The following is an 18819-nucleotide window of genomic DNA, read 5'->3' as shown; positions in this document are numbered from 1 at the left end:
GGATTACTCCTACTACCTTTCTTGAGGAGCTGATGCATCAGCATACTCCAAAAGGAACCTAACTGGTATACAGTCTGGACCAGAAGACTTGCTTTTATTAAGTTATTTAAGTTGCTTCACTACTCCGAGGATATTTACTTCTACACTACTCATGTTGGCAGCTATTCTCAATTCGAATTCTGGAATATTTACTTCGTCTTCTTTTGTCTCGAGGTACACGTCTCAGCAGCTGCGGCAGAAAGTTGCGTCATCTTTGGCACATGCAGATGTCAGCTGTAGTGGTGCATGTCAGGATGTGTTTCAGTGTTTCTGCAAATTGTAAAATGGATATTGTGAAGGAGCAATGGATTTGCATCAACTTCTGTTTCAAGTTGAATAAAACTGCAGCTAAAACACATCATGCTGACAGATGCATTTGGTGACAGTGCACTGAGCAAGCAAGAACATTTGAGTGGCTCAAGCACTTCAAGGGAGGACAAAATCTGTGGAAGACGACAAACAGGCTGATTGACCGTCAACATGCACAACATCAGAAATGATTGTGAAAGTGTGTGATGTGATTGACGAAGACCAAAGGTGGACAGTTCACAATGTTTGTAACAGACTTGGGCTGTCGTACAGTACATATCGACCAATTCTAGCTGACAAACTGAACACGAGACAAATTGCAGTGAAGAGTTATAACAGGTGATGAATTGTGGGTCTACACTTATTAACCTGAAATGAAGCAGGCATCATCACAGGGGAAAACACCATCTTCTCCGAGGCCGAAAAAAGCTCGACAAGTTGACAGCAGCGTGAAGTCAATGTCGATCTTTTTTGGACATTCGAGGAATAGCGCACAAGGAGTTTGTTCCACCTGGTCAGACCGCCAGTTGGCAGTTTTACTGGGAGGCTTCGATGCGACTGACGGGAAAACCTATGGCGCAAACGGCCAGAGTTGTGGAAAAAGAAAGACTGGTCGATCCACCACGACAATGCACCTGTGCATACCTCTCGTTGTGAAGAAATTCCTGGCCAAAAACAACACGGAATCGGTCCTACCCCCCCCCCCACCCCCCACCCCCTGCTCACCAGAACTAGCCCCGTGCAACTTCTGGCTGTACCCGAAGATGAAAATAGTGTTGAAAGGGTGACATTTTGACTCAATTGAAGACATCAAATCAGAATTGCAACAGGTCCTGAACACCCTTCACCCTACGAAAAATGCTGCAACTGACTGCGCGACCGCTACGGTCACAGGTTTGAATCCTGCCTCAGGCACGGATGTGTGTGATGTCCTTAGGTTAGTTAGGTTTAAGTAGTTCTAAGTTCTAGGGGACTGATGACCTCAGAAGTTAAGTCCCATAGTGCTCAGAGCCATTTTTTGAATGCTGCAGTTGTGCATACATGTACGAGGTGACTACTTGGAAGGTCACAGAGGATATTAGAATGTAGCTACAGTTTTCTAATTTTTATGTCAAAATTCTTGGATATTTTGGATAGCACCTTGTACATCACTGCCCTTGATAACTTAAGTTGGCTGACACTTATAAAAGTAATTTCAGTATGTATAAAATACAGTGTGAAGCAATTATGCTGCATAAATACTTAACAATATGATTCTCTATGACATATGTTGTTATTTCTTGTAACAGTAAAATTCTTTTCAAATATCAGGAAAATTCTTGCAGAATGTTAGATCAGTCACTGAAAAGCAGAAGTGCTGAATTGTTGATCGGCAGACACAAAGAAAGATAATGTGCTAGCTCTTGAAGTAACCCCTTTTCGAGCTAGAGTCTTGAGTAAAACACACACACACACACACACACACACACACACACATTTGTGTCAGCTGGCGTGGGTAGAGAGGAGGAGAGAGATTAAGGGTGGATGGGTAGCAGCAGCTGGTTTCCCAGATAGGAATGGAGGGAAGGGTGACAAGTACACGGCTACCCTCTGTCCCTACATGTCCACCCGACAGTTTCCAGTTCCTCTGTCCTGTCAGTCCCCACTGACTCCCATTACCTTCTGCTCCTCACCAGTTCTGACAACCGTGTCTCACGTGCCTAGCCTGGCTGGCAAAATGGCTGCCTTCCTCTGAGCCACTAGCCACCCACTAGCCACCATGTGCAGACGGATGAACAGTGTCTGTGGTGCATTTCGGCACGTGGACTTGGTCGAGGTGGGGGTTGCATCTGGTGGGGTGGGTAAAGAGAGGGAGAGGTTGGAGGCAGGGAGAGGGATTGGTTGTGGGTGGCTAGTTGCTCAGAGGAAGGCAGCTGTTTTGCCAGCCAGGCTTAGGCAAGTGACACATGGCTGTCAGAGCTGGTGAGGAGCAGAAGGTAATGGGGATCAGGAGGGGCTGACAGGACAGAGGAACTGGAAACTGTCAGGTGGACATGTAGGGACAGTGGGTAGCTGTGTACCTGCCACCCTTCCCTCCATTCCTAGCTGGGAAACCAGCTGCTGCTACCCATCCACCCTTAAATCCCTCTCCTCCTCTCTACCCACCCCAGCTGACACAACCCCCACCACAACCCAGACCATATGCTCAAATACACTGGTACAGTTCGTCCATCTGCCCCATGTACAGGGTATAGGTGTGTGTGTGTGTGTGTGTGTGTGTGTGTGTGTGTGTGTGTGTGTTTTACTCAAGACTCTAGCTCAAAAAGGGGTTACTTCAAGAACTAGCACATCATCTTTCAATGTGTGTGCCTATCAACAACTTCTGCTACTCAGTCAGAGGTCTCCTTCAGTACAGAAGTTCACTGATGGAAAAACAACTGCAATACCGGGAAGAGTTTTACGGCATAACTGAAAGTTGGTAGGCATGTTTCTACAATTGAAAGATGATGCCTATTCAAATTTCACACCAGTTGCATAAGAGTGGTGCTAGTATCGCAAATATCAGGATGCAAATCAGGTTTGCTTTAAATACACGCTGTAACAGTCGTGGGCATTAGTTACCTCTGCGACTGCAAGTTGTGAGTTGATGTTAGTCGAGAACACCTGTAAGACGACAAAGATGCCATTATTAACACTTCACTGAGTTTGAATGATGTCATGTACAAGAGAGCTAAGAGAAGCCAGATGTTCCTCCTGCGATACTGCACAAAGACTTGGCAGGAATGCAGCCATTGTACACAACTGCTGGCAGCAGTGGTCACGAGAATGTACTGTCACAAGAAGACCGGCCACGTGGCACTATCGAGAGGGAGGACGGTTGTGTTCACCGTACAGCTCTGGCGCATCATACTGCATCTCCAGCAGCAATCTGAGCAGCAGTTGGCACCACTGTTACACAACCAACTGTTACAAATCAGTTACTCCACGGACAGCTCTCAGCCAGACACCCTGCAGCATGCATTTCACTACAGCCAAACCACCGCCATTTGTGACTTTGGTGGTGCCAAGCGAGAGCCCATTGGATGGCAGCGTGGAGGTGAAAGCTGGTTCTGCCTCGGTACCAGTGATGGCCGTGTGTCGGGTAGGAGGAGGCCAGCTGAGGGCCTGCGACCAACCTGCATGCGTGCTAGACACACTGGACCTCCGCATGGTTTGAACACATGTTTCACTGCATTGAAACATGTGTCCAAGGCACAGCAACATAACAGGATGCAGGAACCTTCAACATTGCAGCGTGTCAGCAACTGTTGGTTAATATATTAAAAAACTAAAAACCCTCCTCGATTGCGAAAAAAGCACCTAGTGTTAAGTGTTCACCCAGGTTTCGGCGTAGATAACTACACCTTCTTCAGAACAGTAATAAAACCCACAAGTGCCTAAGAAGACCTTTGTCAATGATTAAAAGAACACCATAGCTATGCATTTATAAACGAAAAAGAAAAGGAAAACACAAACAGTACATATGTACAAAGTCAAAAGCACTACTTAATGGTGTACGCTCCGCCTCACACCGGCCTATGTTCAATGGGCCATGACCCGCCATAAACTGCCGAAACCTGGGTTAACACTTAACACTAGGTGCTTTTTTTGCAATCGAGGAGGGTTTTTAGTTTTTTAATATAATTTAATAACAGGACGCAGTATTTAGGAATGAACAGGAGAAAACACGAGTAAAGATTGCCAAAATACAAAAGACAGTCCACGAATATACAAACCACATGTAATAGTTTGTCACACCTAAGCTTCAAAAAACTTTCATCGATGTCCACAGGCCCAGCTCAACTAGACAAAAACTCGTTTGATACATAACATGACCTTGTTGCAGCTAAGGACTATGAAAATACTGCAGTGGTAAGGACGAAAACGAGTATATGACATGAATTTTACCAGAATATACATTTTAAGCATTGGATAATAAACAAAAAGAAATTTAGTGCAAACAATATTCTAACATCCTTCATGTCTGCAGATGCATGGGTCATAATTTAGACCTGTGGCCAAATTTTGATTGGCAGTCACAGGACACACACAATGTAAAATAAAAGGTAAAAGTGCATATACAATTTGGACAACAAAATCTGATGTATGATATTCCTTCACCTAAAAAAGACCTGTATGTATGTATTTCAAGAAAATGATAAAGAGGATAAGGACCACAGAGGGTGCCACAACTGTGGTGACATGTGTTTGCATGGTAAAACAAAACAGTAATTTGCGTACTTGCAAAAAGGTAGACTAATCATTAATTCATTATCATTTTTCTGCAACCATGGGAACCGAGCTCAAAATTCCAACTCCTACAGGAAAGTAGTGCCAGCCTGTTGTGTCCTTGCAATTTCACAGTTTTAATGAATTTTCTTTTGGATTAAAAAAATAAATAAATAAATAAAATTGTAATGGTTTGATTTTGGTAAGCCACAAGGACTCAGTTCTGCAGTACGCACAACATGGTGCCATACCTTAATTTTTGTAAATAAAAATTTTCTTGCCCAACTCATTATCTCGTTTTGAGTCCTGTTACTGTATCCTGTCGGTATACTAGACTTATCTGTAGGCGATGTGAGCATCATGGAGCTTGTTTAAAAACAAGGAGAAGTCTGTAGAAATGGATTTAGAGGTTCATGGAACAAGGATGGAAGAAGTAGAATCTGCTAGATTCTTAGGTATTCTTGTGGATAATGAACTGAAATGGAACAAACATTAATAATGTCTGTAAGAAACTGAGCTCTGTCATATTCTTAATGATGCAGCTATCACAGTATTCAGACAAGAATCTTCTGTGTACAGTGTATCATGGACTTTTCGAATCATACTGACAGTATGGAGTGACTGTGTGGAGAAACTCAAACAAACAAGAGACAAAATGACTGTTCACATTACAAAAAAAAAAAAAAAAAAAAAAAAAAAAGCCATTAGGACCATTTTAAGAAGAAAGACCTCTGAAACATGCAGAAACTGTTTCAAGAAGTTAGATATCTTCACTTTTTCATCGTTGTATGTATACAAAACAATAATGCACATCACAAAAGGTAGTGAGGACTGGATTACAAATGCTAGTGTACACACCCACAATACAAGAAGGAAGAAGGAAGTACGGAGCATACCCCATCGACTGGCAATGCTAGAAAAAGGAACCCAGTACTGTGGTATCAGACCACTAAGAAGTCTGCCTAAAAACCTGCAAGATAGCGTACTTGACAATGACTTTCCAAAGAAACTTAAAAACTATCTCATTGGAAAAGAGTTTTACAGTGTTGCAGAATACTTATGCCACTAAATTTGTATATATTGTTATTCATTATCAATGATGTAAAAATGTAAGCTAAAGGTGTAGAAAAATAAGTTAATACTTTGACATGTCCTATATTACACGTACATTTACTGTGCACAATGTAATCTTACAGAATCAAATAAAATTCAATTTAATTCAATTCACAATTATAGCAATCCTCAGTCTCACTCACACAAGAACGTCCCTCCCTCTCACACACCTACATGGCCTCGAAACAAGCCACATGTTCAGCAGTGATGTCTCTCAGTGCAACTGACCGGGCAACTTAATAACGCCGTGTGTCGGCGGTGGCGGCCTCTTCGCCGCTGGTCTGTCGCCCTCCGGCAGCGGATCGGGGTCGTCTACGGCCTCGGCGTCGGCACTGTCTTCCCACGCGAGTTCCGGCACATTGTTGACATTTGTTACATTCAGTTCGTCCAGTACCTTCTTCCCTGAGCTTTGCTGAGGCAAGTCTTTCTTTTTATTGCTGCTAGCAGTCACATTGCTAGGTGAGGTTTTCACTTTGCTGTCCACTGGCTGTGAAAAAAAAGAAAAAGTAACTAAAATTATTATTCTTTATTAGTTTCCCCATTTCCACATTGTTAGGAACACAACAATGCTATTTTTGGAGGGCACAATTGTTTCTTAACAGGCCAAAAATGTAATGTCTCTTTCTTACTCATTATTTGTCTATTTTAGCTTAGACCATAGATATATACAGGACACACACCCCTGTCTCTGCCATGTTAAGGTTCAAAGCCAACAAAATCCCAGTCATATATATGCCACGTATTGCAATGCCTCTGTTATTCTGATTACAATGCATGCATGTCCAAAGGAACAACCACTGCAGAGACTACAGCTGTTATGAAATGCATTATATGAATTCGCAGTTGCGAATAATGACAACCATGAACTATAGACTGGAACGACAATCATGAAAATTTGTGCCGGACCAGGACTCGAACCCAGATTTCTATACAAGTAGAGTTTGCAAGCGCAAGGTTGACGACATATGGAAGTTTGGGTCTGGCTGTGAGTCATGCATGGATAGCCAAACGGTAAGGTTACTGTTCGCGATAAGAGGTTCGAGTCCTGGTCTGGCACAAATTTTCATTGTCGTAATTCCATTCTACAGCTCATGGTTGTCCTTATTCACAATTGAGAATTCATATAATGTACATCCACATCATGTGGCAGATGGAACAAAACCAAAATGCTGTCATTATGCACTATGCCAAGTGGTGGCAACAGTTACAGTTTTAACGATTTGTGTATGAAATCAAGCACTGATTTTAACAACTGAATGACTTGTATTAGTATCACACGAAATGACATCTGCTTCTACCCAGTGTCTTGAAAGGAGGATATAAAATGAACATCAACAAAAGCAAAACGAGGATAATGGAATGTAGTTGAATTAAGTCGGGTGATGCTGAAGGAATTAGATTGCTATTTGGGGAGCAAAATAACTGATGATGGTCGAAGTAGAGAGGATATAAAATGTAGACTGGCAATAGCAAGGAAAGTGTTTCTGAAGAAGAGAAATTTGTTAACATCGAGTATAGATTTAAGTGTCAGGAAATCATTTCTGAAAGTATTTGTATGGAGTGTAGCCATGTCTGGAAGTGAAACATGGACGATAAATAGTTTGGACAAGAAGAGAAATGTGGTGCTACAGAAGAATGCTGAAGATTATACGGGTTGATCACATAACTAATGAGGAGGTATTGAATAGAATTGGGGAGAAAAGGAGTTTGTGGCACAATTTGACAAGAAGAAGGGATCGGTTGGTAGGACATGTTCTGAGGCATCAAGGGATCACCAATTTAGTGTTGAGGGCAGCGTGGAGAGTAAAAATCATAGGGGGAGACCAAGAGATGAATACACTAAGCAGATTCAGAAGGATGTTGGTTGCAGTAGTTACTCAGAGATGAAGAAGCTTGCACAGGATAGAGTAGCATGGAGAGCTGCATCAAACCAGTCTCAGGACTGAGGACCACAACAACAACAATGTGTGCATATTCAGTACAGGTGAACATATGCAGCATGTTGGTATTTGGGAACTTGCCCAATTAAACAAGACCTGAGCACAATAGGTGCATGGCCTCACGACTGCTGACCGATCCGACCCACGACTGCACATTGCATATTCTTGGCAGGGGTTGCCTCAGTTCAACATGACCGAGCTGCCATCTGTTGGAGAACCCCCACAACATCCTGTACAATGAATCAGTCATCTGTCCCACCATTATTCTGTCCACCACAGCACCTACATGGCATTTCAGTAAGTAATACTCACACTTGTCTTCATGAATCATTCATGGATGTGTGTACTCTTCAACCCGTTCCAGTTCCGTAATGACTGAAATTGGAAACATGTTCATAGGACCGTTTTTTTTTTTCCCCTACATGCAGAATCACCTCACAATGTGTGTGTGTGTGTGTGTGTGTGTGTGTGTGTGTGTGTGTGTGAAGGAAGGGACCCATTACAGCACTGATGTAGCAGTGGCACTTTGATTTCTAATGTGTGAAACCCTCAGTGTTGGACTCCTACTCACTGCCGTGACACTGTGACACATCTCGCTCATGTCCAACAGTGGAGTTCTCCCTACAGTACTGTAAGAACTCAAAGTTTGTTGAGCAGGGACAGAAGCAAATGTTCCATTCAACCAACGGTTTTGGATTTCGGCTGACTTCTGCTGACTAAGGAATGGAATGAGACTCTTCCAAGTTTACCTTCATACAACGTGCTGTGTAAATAAAAAATATTCAAGAATAAGCCTTCTGTGGCATTGTTAGTTGTTCTGCCTACAGACACATAATCTCGGTTCAACTAAGTTGAAAGAAGTGAAACCAGGTTGCCAAATTTATCTACCCTGGCGAAAAAATACAAGACAGAAACTAAACTCAATCTGAATGACGCAGTCAGCACTTTGCTTCATGCAATGCAATAAAATTACAATAAAAGCACAATTCCCGCAAATGGACATTTTCTTAACTCTTAATTGTGACTCAGTCTCTCTCATTTCTTATTAATAATTTCTGTACTATTAATATTTTACAAGGAGCGAATAAGATTTGTTCTTCATTGCACACCAAACTAAAACCAATGTACCACAGATGTCATCAACAATTTTACATAGATTTTATTTTATTTTGAATTTTTTAGGAAAGTTTATATAATTTGTAATTTATTATAACAATGATACACTTAACTTGTTGCAGCGAGGCATTTTTCATAATTAGAGTTCATTTAAGTAATATTTTACAGTAATGCTTCATTTTTATTAAACTTTTTTTACAAGATTGTAGAATTTGCTACAGCTATGAAGAAAAAATTGCAGAAACGAAGTTTTACATTAAGGAGGGTGGGAAGGGGGCACGTTTGGCAAAATTACCGACGACGCAGGATCACCTCGATATAGCTCTGGTTACCGTAAACAAGAAACAGTAGACTGAAGTACATTAAGTTTAATGTTAGCAATGTTAGGCCTAGGTATACAATATTGTCAGTTTTAAGAACTACAAACTGTTACCTATTAGTTAACAAGAACTTATTAATTCTTAGGCAGTATCACTAATAACAAAATTCCATAACTTAGTTAACAATCTAGAATTTTCAGGGAATCTTGAGTTGCAAGACGGTTAATAGGGCTTTATTGTTGGTACTATGACGAAGTACTAAATCTACACTCCTGGAAATGGAAAAAAGAACACACTGACACCGGTGTGTCAGACCCACCATACTTGCTCCGGACACTGTGAGAGGGCTGTACAAGCAATGATCACACGCACGGCACAGCGGACACACCAGGAACCGTGGTGTTGGCCGTCGAATGGCGCTAGCTGCGCAGCATTTGTGCACCGCCGCCGTCAGTGTCAGCCAGTTTGCCGTGGCATACGGAGCTCCATCGCAGTCTTTAACACTGGTAGCATGCCGCGACAGCGTGGACGTGACCCATATGTGCAGTTGACGGACTTTGAGCGAGGGCGTATAGTGGGCATGCGGGAGGCCGGGTGGACGTACCACCGAATTGCTCAACACGTGGGGCGTGAGGTCTCCACAGTACATCGATGTTGTCGCCAGTGGTCGGCGGAAGGTGCACGTGCCCGTCGACCTGGGACCGGACCGCAGCGACGCACGGATGCACGCCAAGACCGTAGGATCCTACGCAGGGGACCGCACGGCCACTTCCCAGCAAATTAGGGACACTGTTGCTCCTGGGGTATCAGCGAGGACCATTCGCAACCGTCTCCATGAAGCTGGGCTACGGTCCCGCACACCGTTAGGCCGTCTTCCGCTCACGCCCCAACATCGTGCAGCCCGCCTCCAGTGGTGTCGCGACAGGCGTGAATGGAGGGACGAATGGAGACGTGTCGTCTTCAGCGATGAGAGTCGCTTCTGCCTTGGTGCCAATGATGGTCGTATGCGTGTTTGGCGCCGTGCAGGTGAGCGCCACAATCAGGACTGCATACGACCGAGGCACACAGGGCCAACACCCGGCATCATGGTGTGGGGAGCGATCTCCTACACTGGCCGTACACCACTGGTGATCGTCGAGGGGACACTGAATAGTGCACGGTACATCCAAACCGTCATCGAACCCATCGTTCTACCATTCCTAGACCGGCAAGGGAACTTGCTGTTCCAACAGGACAATGCACGTCCGCATGTATCCCGTGCCACCCAACGTGCTCTAGAAGGTGTAAGTCAACTACCCTGGCCAGCAAGATCTCCAGATCTGTCCCCCATCGAGCATGTTTGGGACTGGATGAAGCGTCATCTCACGCGGTCTGCACGTCCGGCACGGACGCTTGTCCAACTGAGGCGCCAGGTGGAAATGGCATGGCAAGCCGTTCCACAGGACTACATCCAGCATCTCTACGATCGTCTCCATGGGAGAATAGCAGCCTGCATTGCTGCGAAAGGTGGATATACACTGTACTAGTGCCGACATTGTGCATGCTCTGTTGCCTGTGTCTATGTGCCTGTGGTTCTGTCAGTGTGATCATGTGATGTATCTGACCCCAGGAATGTGTCAATAAAGTTTCCCCTTCCTGGGACAATGAATTCGCGGTGTTCTTATTTCAATTTCCAGGAGTGTAATATCAGTGGAGTACGGGTTGGAGATGATGACTCTCTCATGTTTCACTACAGCAGCAGATCAAACTGGAAGTAATTAAACGTGTTCCACCCACCCTTTGCAACATTTCAAGTCCACTGCCCGCACAGTCACAAATAAAAAAGAAGCAGCACTTGACAAGCCTTTACCTGTGTGCTGCTAGCTGGTGTCTCGGGTACCGGGGACTGCCCAGTGGTTGCTCCGGCAGTAGTGGCCCCACTGTTGCATGTCGCTAAAGCCGCAGGCCCACCTGTACGGAAAACTTGTTTTAGTATAATCTCCACTATGGTGAAACAGGACCAGCACACATAACAACAACTAATCAAACTGTGCATTAGAAAACTGGTGAAACAAACTGTATACAGAGCAGTAGTATAAAGTCAATAATGTAAACTGAGAGCCAATATATGTAGTGTTAGCAGTTAGCCAACACTACGCACACTACTTGGTTGAGGAGGCCGAATGCACGCGTTAACTCACGCAGGATGGCGTGAGGTCTGAAACAGGATACGTAATGAATGCTATAAAGAAAAGTACGTAGCTTCTGGAATACTTAACTTTAATCCATGATTTGTATACATCGTTCTTGATGAGACATGCTTCATACGATAACTATCAATTGCTATGGCACCTTGCTAGGTCGTAGCCATTGACTTAGCTGAAGGCTATTCTAACTATCTGCTCTGCAAATGAGCGAGGCTTCGTCAGTGTGCATCGCTAGCTAAGTCGTCCGTACAACTGGGGCAAGTGCTAGTCCGTCTCTCGAGACCTGCCGTGTGGTGGTGCTCGGTCTGCGATCACTGACAGTGGCGACACGCGGGTCCGACACGTACTAATGGACCGCGGCCGATTTAAAGCTACCACCTAGCAAGTGTGGTGTCTGGCGGTGACACCACAATATCATTTGTACATCTACACCCGTACCACTGTGAAGTGCTTCGCAGCGGAGGGTATGTCCTATTGTACCAGTTAGGGGGTTTCTTCCTCTACCATTCACATATGGAACACGGGAAGAATGATTGTCTGAATGCTTCTGTGTGTGTTGTAATTATTGTAATCTTGTGCTCGTGAACCCAACGTGAGTGATATGTAGGAGGTTGTAGTGTATTCATAGTCATAATTCAAAGTCAGTTCTACAAACTTTGTTAGTAGACGTTCTTGAGATTGTTTACGTCTGTCCTCAAGAGTCTAACAGTTCAGTTCCTTCAATATCGCAGATTAGAAAAACCTGTGACCATTTGCGCTGCCCTTCTCTGTATACGTTCAATATCCTCTGTTATTCCTGTCTGATATGGTTTCCACATACTTGAGCAATTTTCTAGGATGGGGCACATGAGTGATTTATAAGCAATCTCTTTTGTACACTGATTGCACTTCCTCAGTATTCTACCAATAAACTGAAGTCTACCTACGTGATCATTCCATTTCATATCGCTACAAAGTGTTACACCCAGGTATTTGTATGAGTTCTCTGATTCCAATAGTGACTCGCTGACATTAAAGGATACCTTTTTTTTTTTTTTTTTTTTTTTTTTTTTTTTTTTTTTTTTTTTTTTTTGTGAAGTGCAAGATTTTACATTTTTGAACATTTAGAGCAAGTTGTCAATCTCTGCACTATGTTGAAATCTTATCAAAATCTGACTGAATATTTATGCAGCTTCTTTCAGATAGTACTGCATCCTCTGCAAAAAGCCTGATTTTACTATTAATATTGTCTGCAAGGTCATTAATATACAACATGAACAACAAGCTCCCAACACACTTCCTTGGGGCACACCCAAAGTTACTTCTACATCTGATGGTGACTCTCCATCCAAGATAACATGCAGTGTCCTCCCTAAAAATAAAGTCCTCAATCGAGTCACAAATTTCACTTGATACCCCATATGATTGAATTTTTCACAGTAAGTGTAGGTGTGGTACTGAGTCAAATGGTTTTCAGAAATCAAGAAATGTTGCATCTACCTGACTACCTTGATCTGAAGCTTTCAATAAATCATGTGAAAAAAAGTGCGAGTTGGGTTTCACATGATCGATGTATTTGGAATCCATGCTGGCCAGCATGGAGGTGGTCATTCTGTTCGAGGTGCCCCATTATGTTTGAGTTCAGAATATCAATGTCAAAGATACTGGATGGTAGTTTTGTGGATCAGTTCTACTCTCCTTCTAAATGGGTGTGACCTGTGCTTTCTTCGAACTCTTGCATTATTCTGCATTTATTGCTTCAAGACAAAGTCTCAGAACTCTGAACTAATATTTACACTGAACTAGCTATGTTTTGGCAACAAATCTTTATGTTTACAGACAGCAGATATCCTTGGCCTTTATGACAGCATTTCCCAAAAGTGGTCCATGAAATCTGATCCTCTCCAAGTGTTGTACTTAGATAATGAACATTGGGCATAAAACATCATTTCAGAAAAACTGTGGATCTATCTCACAGAGCTTAGAGGCTTTATCATGTGTTCAAAATGATGTTATAGAAACAGTTGATAAGGATCCATTAGGTCCACAAAGGCATACTGCTTTATATTATAAATTGCAGCAAGTAGATTGCACAGACGTTAGTCTCTGGAATGTGGAAATAAGTCAATGGTGTATGTTTTGTTATTTAGGAGAAACATCACAGATTAACTTAAAAGTTATGACACATTAAAGCTCTTTACAAAGTTACAGATGTTTTGAAATAAAAAATTAGCAATATGGAAAAAACAAATTTTATTTTACACATTTTAAAGGTACACTCTTAAGCTATATTTCTACATGATCACCATATACACTGAGGCACTTATCGTACCTGGCAGAAGTTTTTTTCAATACCGTCTCCATAAAAATCTGCAATTGCAACCACTGGTTTATACTGGCATGCATTCTGGCATCAGTATCAAAGCATTTTGTAGCAAGTCGTGTTCATTGCTGGGAAAAGGTGGTCCTCTATCGGCACCAAATCCTGGTTGTATAATAGGATGATCAAACATCTTCCATCCAAAAACCTGTAGGAGCTCTGAGGTACAATTGGCTGTGTGTGGACAAAACTATTATGCTAAGCTTTTCCTGGCACTTGTTCCTTATCACCTGTCTTAACACTGTCAGTGTGTGACAATACGTCTCTGAGTTAACTGTTGTGCTATGTTCAAGAAATCAACAAGAAACACCCCCTTGGAGTCCCAAAATATGGTAGCCATAACATTTCTTGCTGATAGCATTTTCAAACACTTCCTTGGTTACTTGGGAGAGTTTGTGTGTACCCATTCCATCAACAGTTTCACAACGCACACGCTTCACCCAAGCCTCATCTCTAGTGACGATACAACCGATAACTTTGTTATCCCGTTTCTCGTACTCTTTGAGGGAGGTTAGTGCTGCAGCCAGTCAAGGCATCTTGTGTATCTTTGGCCACATATGTAGTGGTTCGATCCTCGAGTTTAAAATGGATGGAGCAAGTGCTGGAGCGTTAGTCACCTTGGCTCACTCTGAAGATGGCTGGACGGTATTCAGCTGAAATATTAGAAGAAGAAACTGAATTTATGTGGCTGCATGCCCGAAATTTTATGGATCAGTCTTTATGCCGCAAAAACATGGAAAAGGGAGTATTAATTCAGCAAGAAGACTTCAAAAACCATCCACTTGTATACAACATGAGAGAGAAAGAGAAAAATATATCACTCATCGACAGGGTGAGTCAGTGTGGTCTGACAGTTTTTGAATTTATACTACACAGAGACATTTTAAGACATAGCAACTTATTTTAATTCAAAAGATACACAATGAAAACTGTTTACGTCTTATATGGTAATTTTGACAGAAATTAATTATTTGTGGATAATATATCCTTTAAGCACTGGCCCTCTTTTTCAGCACACTCGTCGACCCTCTGACTGCAATTTGTTGTCACTCTCTCTGACACATTACAAGGTATAGCACAAATGTCTTGCTCAGGGGTATCCTTTAACTGAAGCAAAGTACGTGACTCACTGATGTACACTTAGTTCTTGAGAAAGCCCCACAAGAAATAGTAACACGGAATAAGGTGTGGAGAGCAAGGCAGCCAGACAACCTCCTATGTCAGATATCCCTTTCCCTGGAAACAACTTTTTACACTTCACACACACACACACACACACACACACACACACACACACACACACACACACACCGGAAGTACAAGCTGTAGCACAGTCGGTCTGAAATCAAATATTTTGAAGGTTTGTGTCATGGCAATGACATTGCAGGATGAGAAATTCATGCAGCATGGTCAAATAATGCTCCCGAGTTCACGGTGATGGCTCTCCCATTTTCTTTGAAGAAATAATGCCCTATGACATCGAATGTCCCAGATCCAACCCATATTGTAACCCCATCACAATGCAGTGGGCACTGATGCAGTAGCTGACAGTTGTTTGGAGACCAATAACGACAGTTCTGTTTATTAACACTGCCGTTCTGGTAAAAATAAGCCTCATCTGATATTAAAATAACAATTCCAGGTTTTTGCTACAACATCTCTTGGAGACGAGGTATTGGCAGAAGAAAAGCTGTGAGGGCGGGGCTTGAGTCGTGCCTGGGTAGCTCAGTTGGTAAAGCACTTGCCTGCGAAAGACAAAGGTCCCAAGTTCGAGTCTCGGTCTAGCACACAGTTTTAATCTGCCAGGAAGTTTAATATCAGTGCACACTCCGCTGCAGAGTGAAAATCTCATTCTGGATCTCTTTCATTACTTCAGCAAAAATCTTCTTCTCACGAAATATTGAGGCTTCAATCCCTGAACAATTGCAGTTTTGCAGGGATGAAAATTTAGAGTGTGCAAAATGTTTCAAACAGAAGAATTTGATAACCCAAGAAACTGTGCATGTTGTCTCACGGATTGGTTCAGTCAGACTGTGTGACACACAACTTCAATGTTTTCATGAAATTACAATGAAATCAGACCTTTAGCTGCTTACAGGCATTGATAAATATCAACAGGGACAGTTGAAAAATGTGTGCCCCGACTGGGACTTGAACCCGGGACCTCCTGCTTACATGGCAGAAGCTCTATCCGACTGAGCTACTGAAAACACAGAGGATAGTGCGACTGCAGGGACTTATCTCTGGCACGCTCCCCGTGAGACCCACACTTTCCAAATTTCTGTCCACACACTACATTTGTAGTGCCCCTGCCCACCATACTCATTACCCACCGCAGTCAGTCTACCAATTCCCTTAAGAGTTCAGGCAATCTGAGTGCATCCGCACTGAAGAAGATCGTTGGCCAGTAAGCCTCATCTGTACAGATACCATTGGTGATCTTGCAGCTCTCAAAGAATGAAATTACAATGAATTCATATAGATAAGGCTTACCAGACAATGATGATTTTCAGTGTGGATGCACTCACATTGCTCAAACTCTTGTGGTAATAGGTAGATTGACTGCTGCGAGTAATGAGTATGGTGAGCAGGGGTAGTGTGTGGACAGAAAGTTGGAAAGTGTGGGTCTCATGGGGAGCATGCCAGAGATAAGCCCCTGCAGTTGCACTATCCTCTGTGTCCTTGGTGGCTCAGTCGGATAAAGCATCTGTCATGCAAGCAGGAGGTCGCAGGTTCGAGTCCCGGTCAGGGCACACATTTTTCAACTGTCCCCGTAGATACTTATCAATGCCTGCAAGCAGCTAAAGATCTGATTTCATTGTAATTTCATTCTTCGCGAGCTGCAAGATCACAAATGGTATCTGTACAGATACCAGCTTCATATCAACATTTTCAGGTGGCGTGGCCACCTTTCCACTGCCTCCTGGCTTCTTCTTCAATGGAGAACCTGTCTCATGAAAGTTCTTAACCTGTAGCAAAATGGTATCGTGGGTCAGAATTGCACCATTATGTGGAACATCGAATTGGAGGCAGAAATTCCTCTGGGTGGTGGTCACAGATTTTGCATTTTTAAAGAATGTCTCTACGACAAATGTACGATGCTGTACAATCCATCTCTCTGTTTTAACTGAAGTGCTGCTGTAAGGAAAACAATGAGCCCAAGCATGCCCCTCCACTTTGCTGATTCATTCACAACTACTCAAGTCAAAATCGTCAGTTAAGTCTGTCTCACCCTGTACTATGGCACCTGCTGTGATATGACTGCAAAAGTATTTCAAAAGGTCTATGTGAAAGTAGGTTTTTGCACAGAGGAAAAGTTGGTTTCATATCTCCATAAAAGTCTGACAAAAAAGACTAATAAACATAAAAGAGTTGAAATGGGGCCTTCCCGAGACTATTATATTGGGCAGACAGGGCACAATTTCTGTGTGTGTTCAGGGAGCACACTTACATTACTATTTTGAATGTGTCAGGATGTCATCTTACAGGCAATAACAACATATTAATCTATTGATGAAAGAACGAAATATTACATTCATCACCGAAGGGCATCAGACAAATGCCCTAGAAGAAATTGAATGTTTTTTACACCACAGAACAGACGAATCTCTTGTTACACAATTCATTTGCTCTTTCTCTGGTCCTTGGTATGTTAACCAAATTGCACCTTATCATATTATTCTTTTTTTGTAAAAAACTTATCAATGACACATTTTGCTTATCCTTTCCAAGTTACAAGCAATACGTGTATTTGAAACATTCTATTTCATTTTATAGATTCAGATTTTGATTCCTTGTCTGTCTCATTTCAAATTGTAAGCATACTTGTGATTTCCTTAGAAACTGTTTACACGTTCATATATTTCATTTTGTGCTTGGCATACTGATCTCCAACTGTGGTGTCGTAAGTGTGGCTCCAGTTTTTGTTTTGTTTTGTTTGGGGTGAGGTGCAGCATTCCTTTGGTGTCATTAACAAAATTGCAATAGCTGAATGATATTTTTTAGTGTAGTGAAATGCAGGCACAGCTTGTGCGAGGGTCATTCAATAAGTAATGTCCTACATTTTTTTTTCCTCAGCACATATTTATTGTTAAGAGTCAGAATTTGATGACAACATACATCAACATGTCTTGTCCGTGTCCTATTTTTCTATGTAGTCTCCATCACGTTCTACGGCCGTATGCCAACGTTGTGGAAGAGCATGTATTCCCTGTTGGTAAAAGCTCTTGCCCTCTAGACGTAGCCATGTTTTCACTGCACGACTGATACTCTCATCATCTTCAAAGTGTGTTCCCCATAGAGAATCTATATGTTCCAACCATTTAGATGAAATGGCTTTTCTCTGAATCTTTTGGTCCACTGTGAGCATTTGTGGAACCCATCGTGAGCACCTCTTTGAATATCCGGGAGTCTCGGTCACTGAGGACACACTTCCAATGCTGACAGACAACCGTAGAGCCAATTGTCAAGCTGTGATGCACCGTTCGGCACGAATAGTGGCATCCGCACGATTCAGCATGTCTGGAGCAGTGGCTTTTACAGGACGTCCCGAGTGTGGCTGATCGTGGAGCTCTGTTTCTGCATTTCCTGAGGCTGTAACTTTCTTTACCCATCACCCAACTGTACTACTATCAACTGCAGCATCGTCGTACACTGCACACAAATGTTTATGATTGTTCACCATGGTTTCTTTTTCTGCACACAAGCGTTCGATAAAAGCACGCTGTTTGTAATGTGAGTCATATGTAGATGCCATTTTGACACTGTACTATGGCTCTGTCACCTGCCAGAACGGTTCGAAACATCATCAGCGCACAGAACAAAATTCAAATGTGAAGCACCAACAAGGGCATTTGTCTATGTATATTAATGGCGTTTTTTTTTTTTTTTTTTTAAAAAGTTGGGCATTACTTATTGAACGACCCTCATAATTACAGGCCCAGAGGCACAGCAGCCCCAAATTATATATTACAATAAATTTATCAATAATTGATTTCAGAATTTAAATTATCAGGATGCAATTCGAGTAATTATCACATGAATTTACATATTGAGAGTTAATTTTTTTGGGACTGCTTATACTGACTGATGCTTTTCCAACAGGTAGTAGTTAAGGCTGTGCCTTGAAATTCCAGTTAAGCTCTACATGGCAGAGGTCTGGGGGTGTGACTGCTGCAGAATACAGACCT

The 18819-nt window shown here is 42.6% G+C and overlaps 1 protein-coding gene across 1 annotated transcript in view; it reads right to left on the bottom strand.

Moving 5' to 3' along the window:
• Positions 1 to 5775: 5775 nt before the first annotated feature.
• The window catches only part of LOC126215374 (uncharacterized), a 32608-nt gene continuing 19564 nt past the window's right edge, over positions 5776 to 18819 (bottom strand). The window contains exons 3-4 of the mRNA XM_049942068.1: positions 10935 to 11035; positions 5776 to 6196 (exon numbers count right to left, since the gene is read on the bottom strand). Of these exons, the coding sequence (XP_049798025.1) occupies positions 5924 to 6196; positions 10935 to 11035 (374 nt within the window). The 3' untranslated portion in view covers positions 5776 to 5923. The remainder of the gene's footprint in view (positions 6197 to 10934; positions 11036 to 18819) is intronic.

The sequence above is a fragment of the Schistocerca nitens genome, chromosome 12, assembly GCF_023898315.1.
Source record: "Schistocerca nitens isolate TAMUIC-IGC-003100 chromosome 12, iqSchNite1.1, whole genome shotgun sequence".
Taxonomy (NCBI): Eukaryota; Metazoa; Arthropoda; class Insecta; order Orthoptera; family Acrididae; genus Schistocerca; species Schistocerca nitens.
The sequence above is the reverse complement of the archived record's forward strand: the minus strand, read 5'-3'. Positions and strand labels throughout refer to the sequence as shown.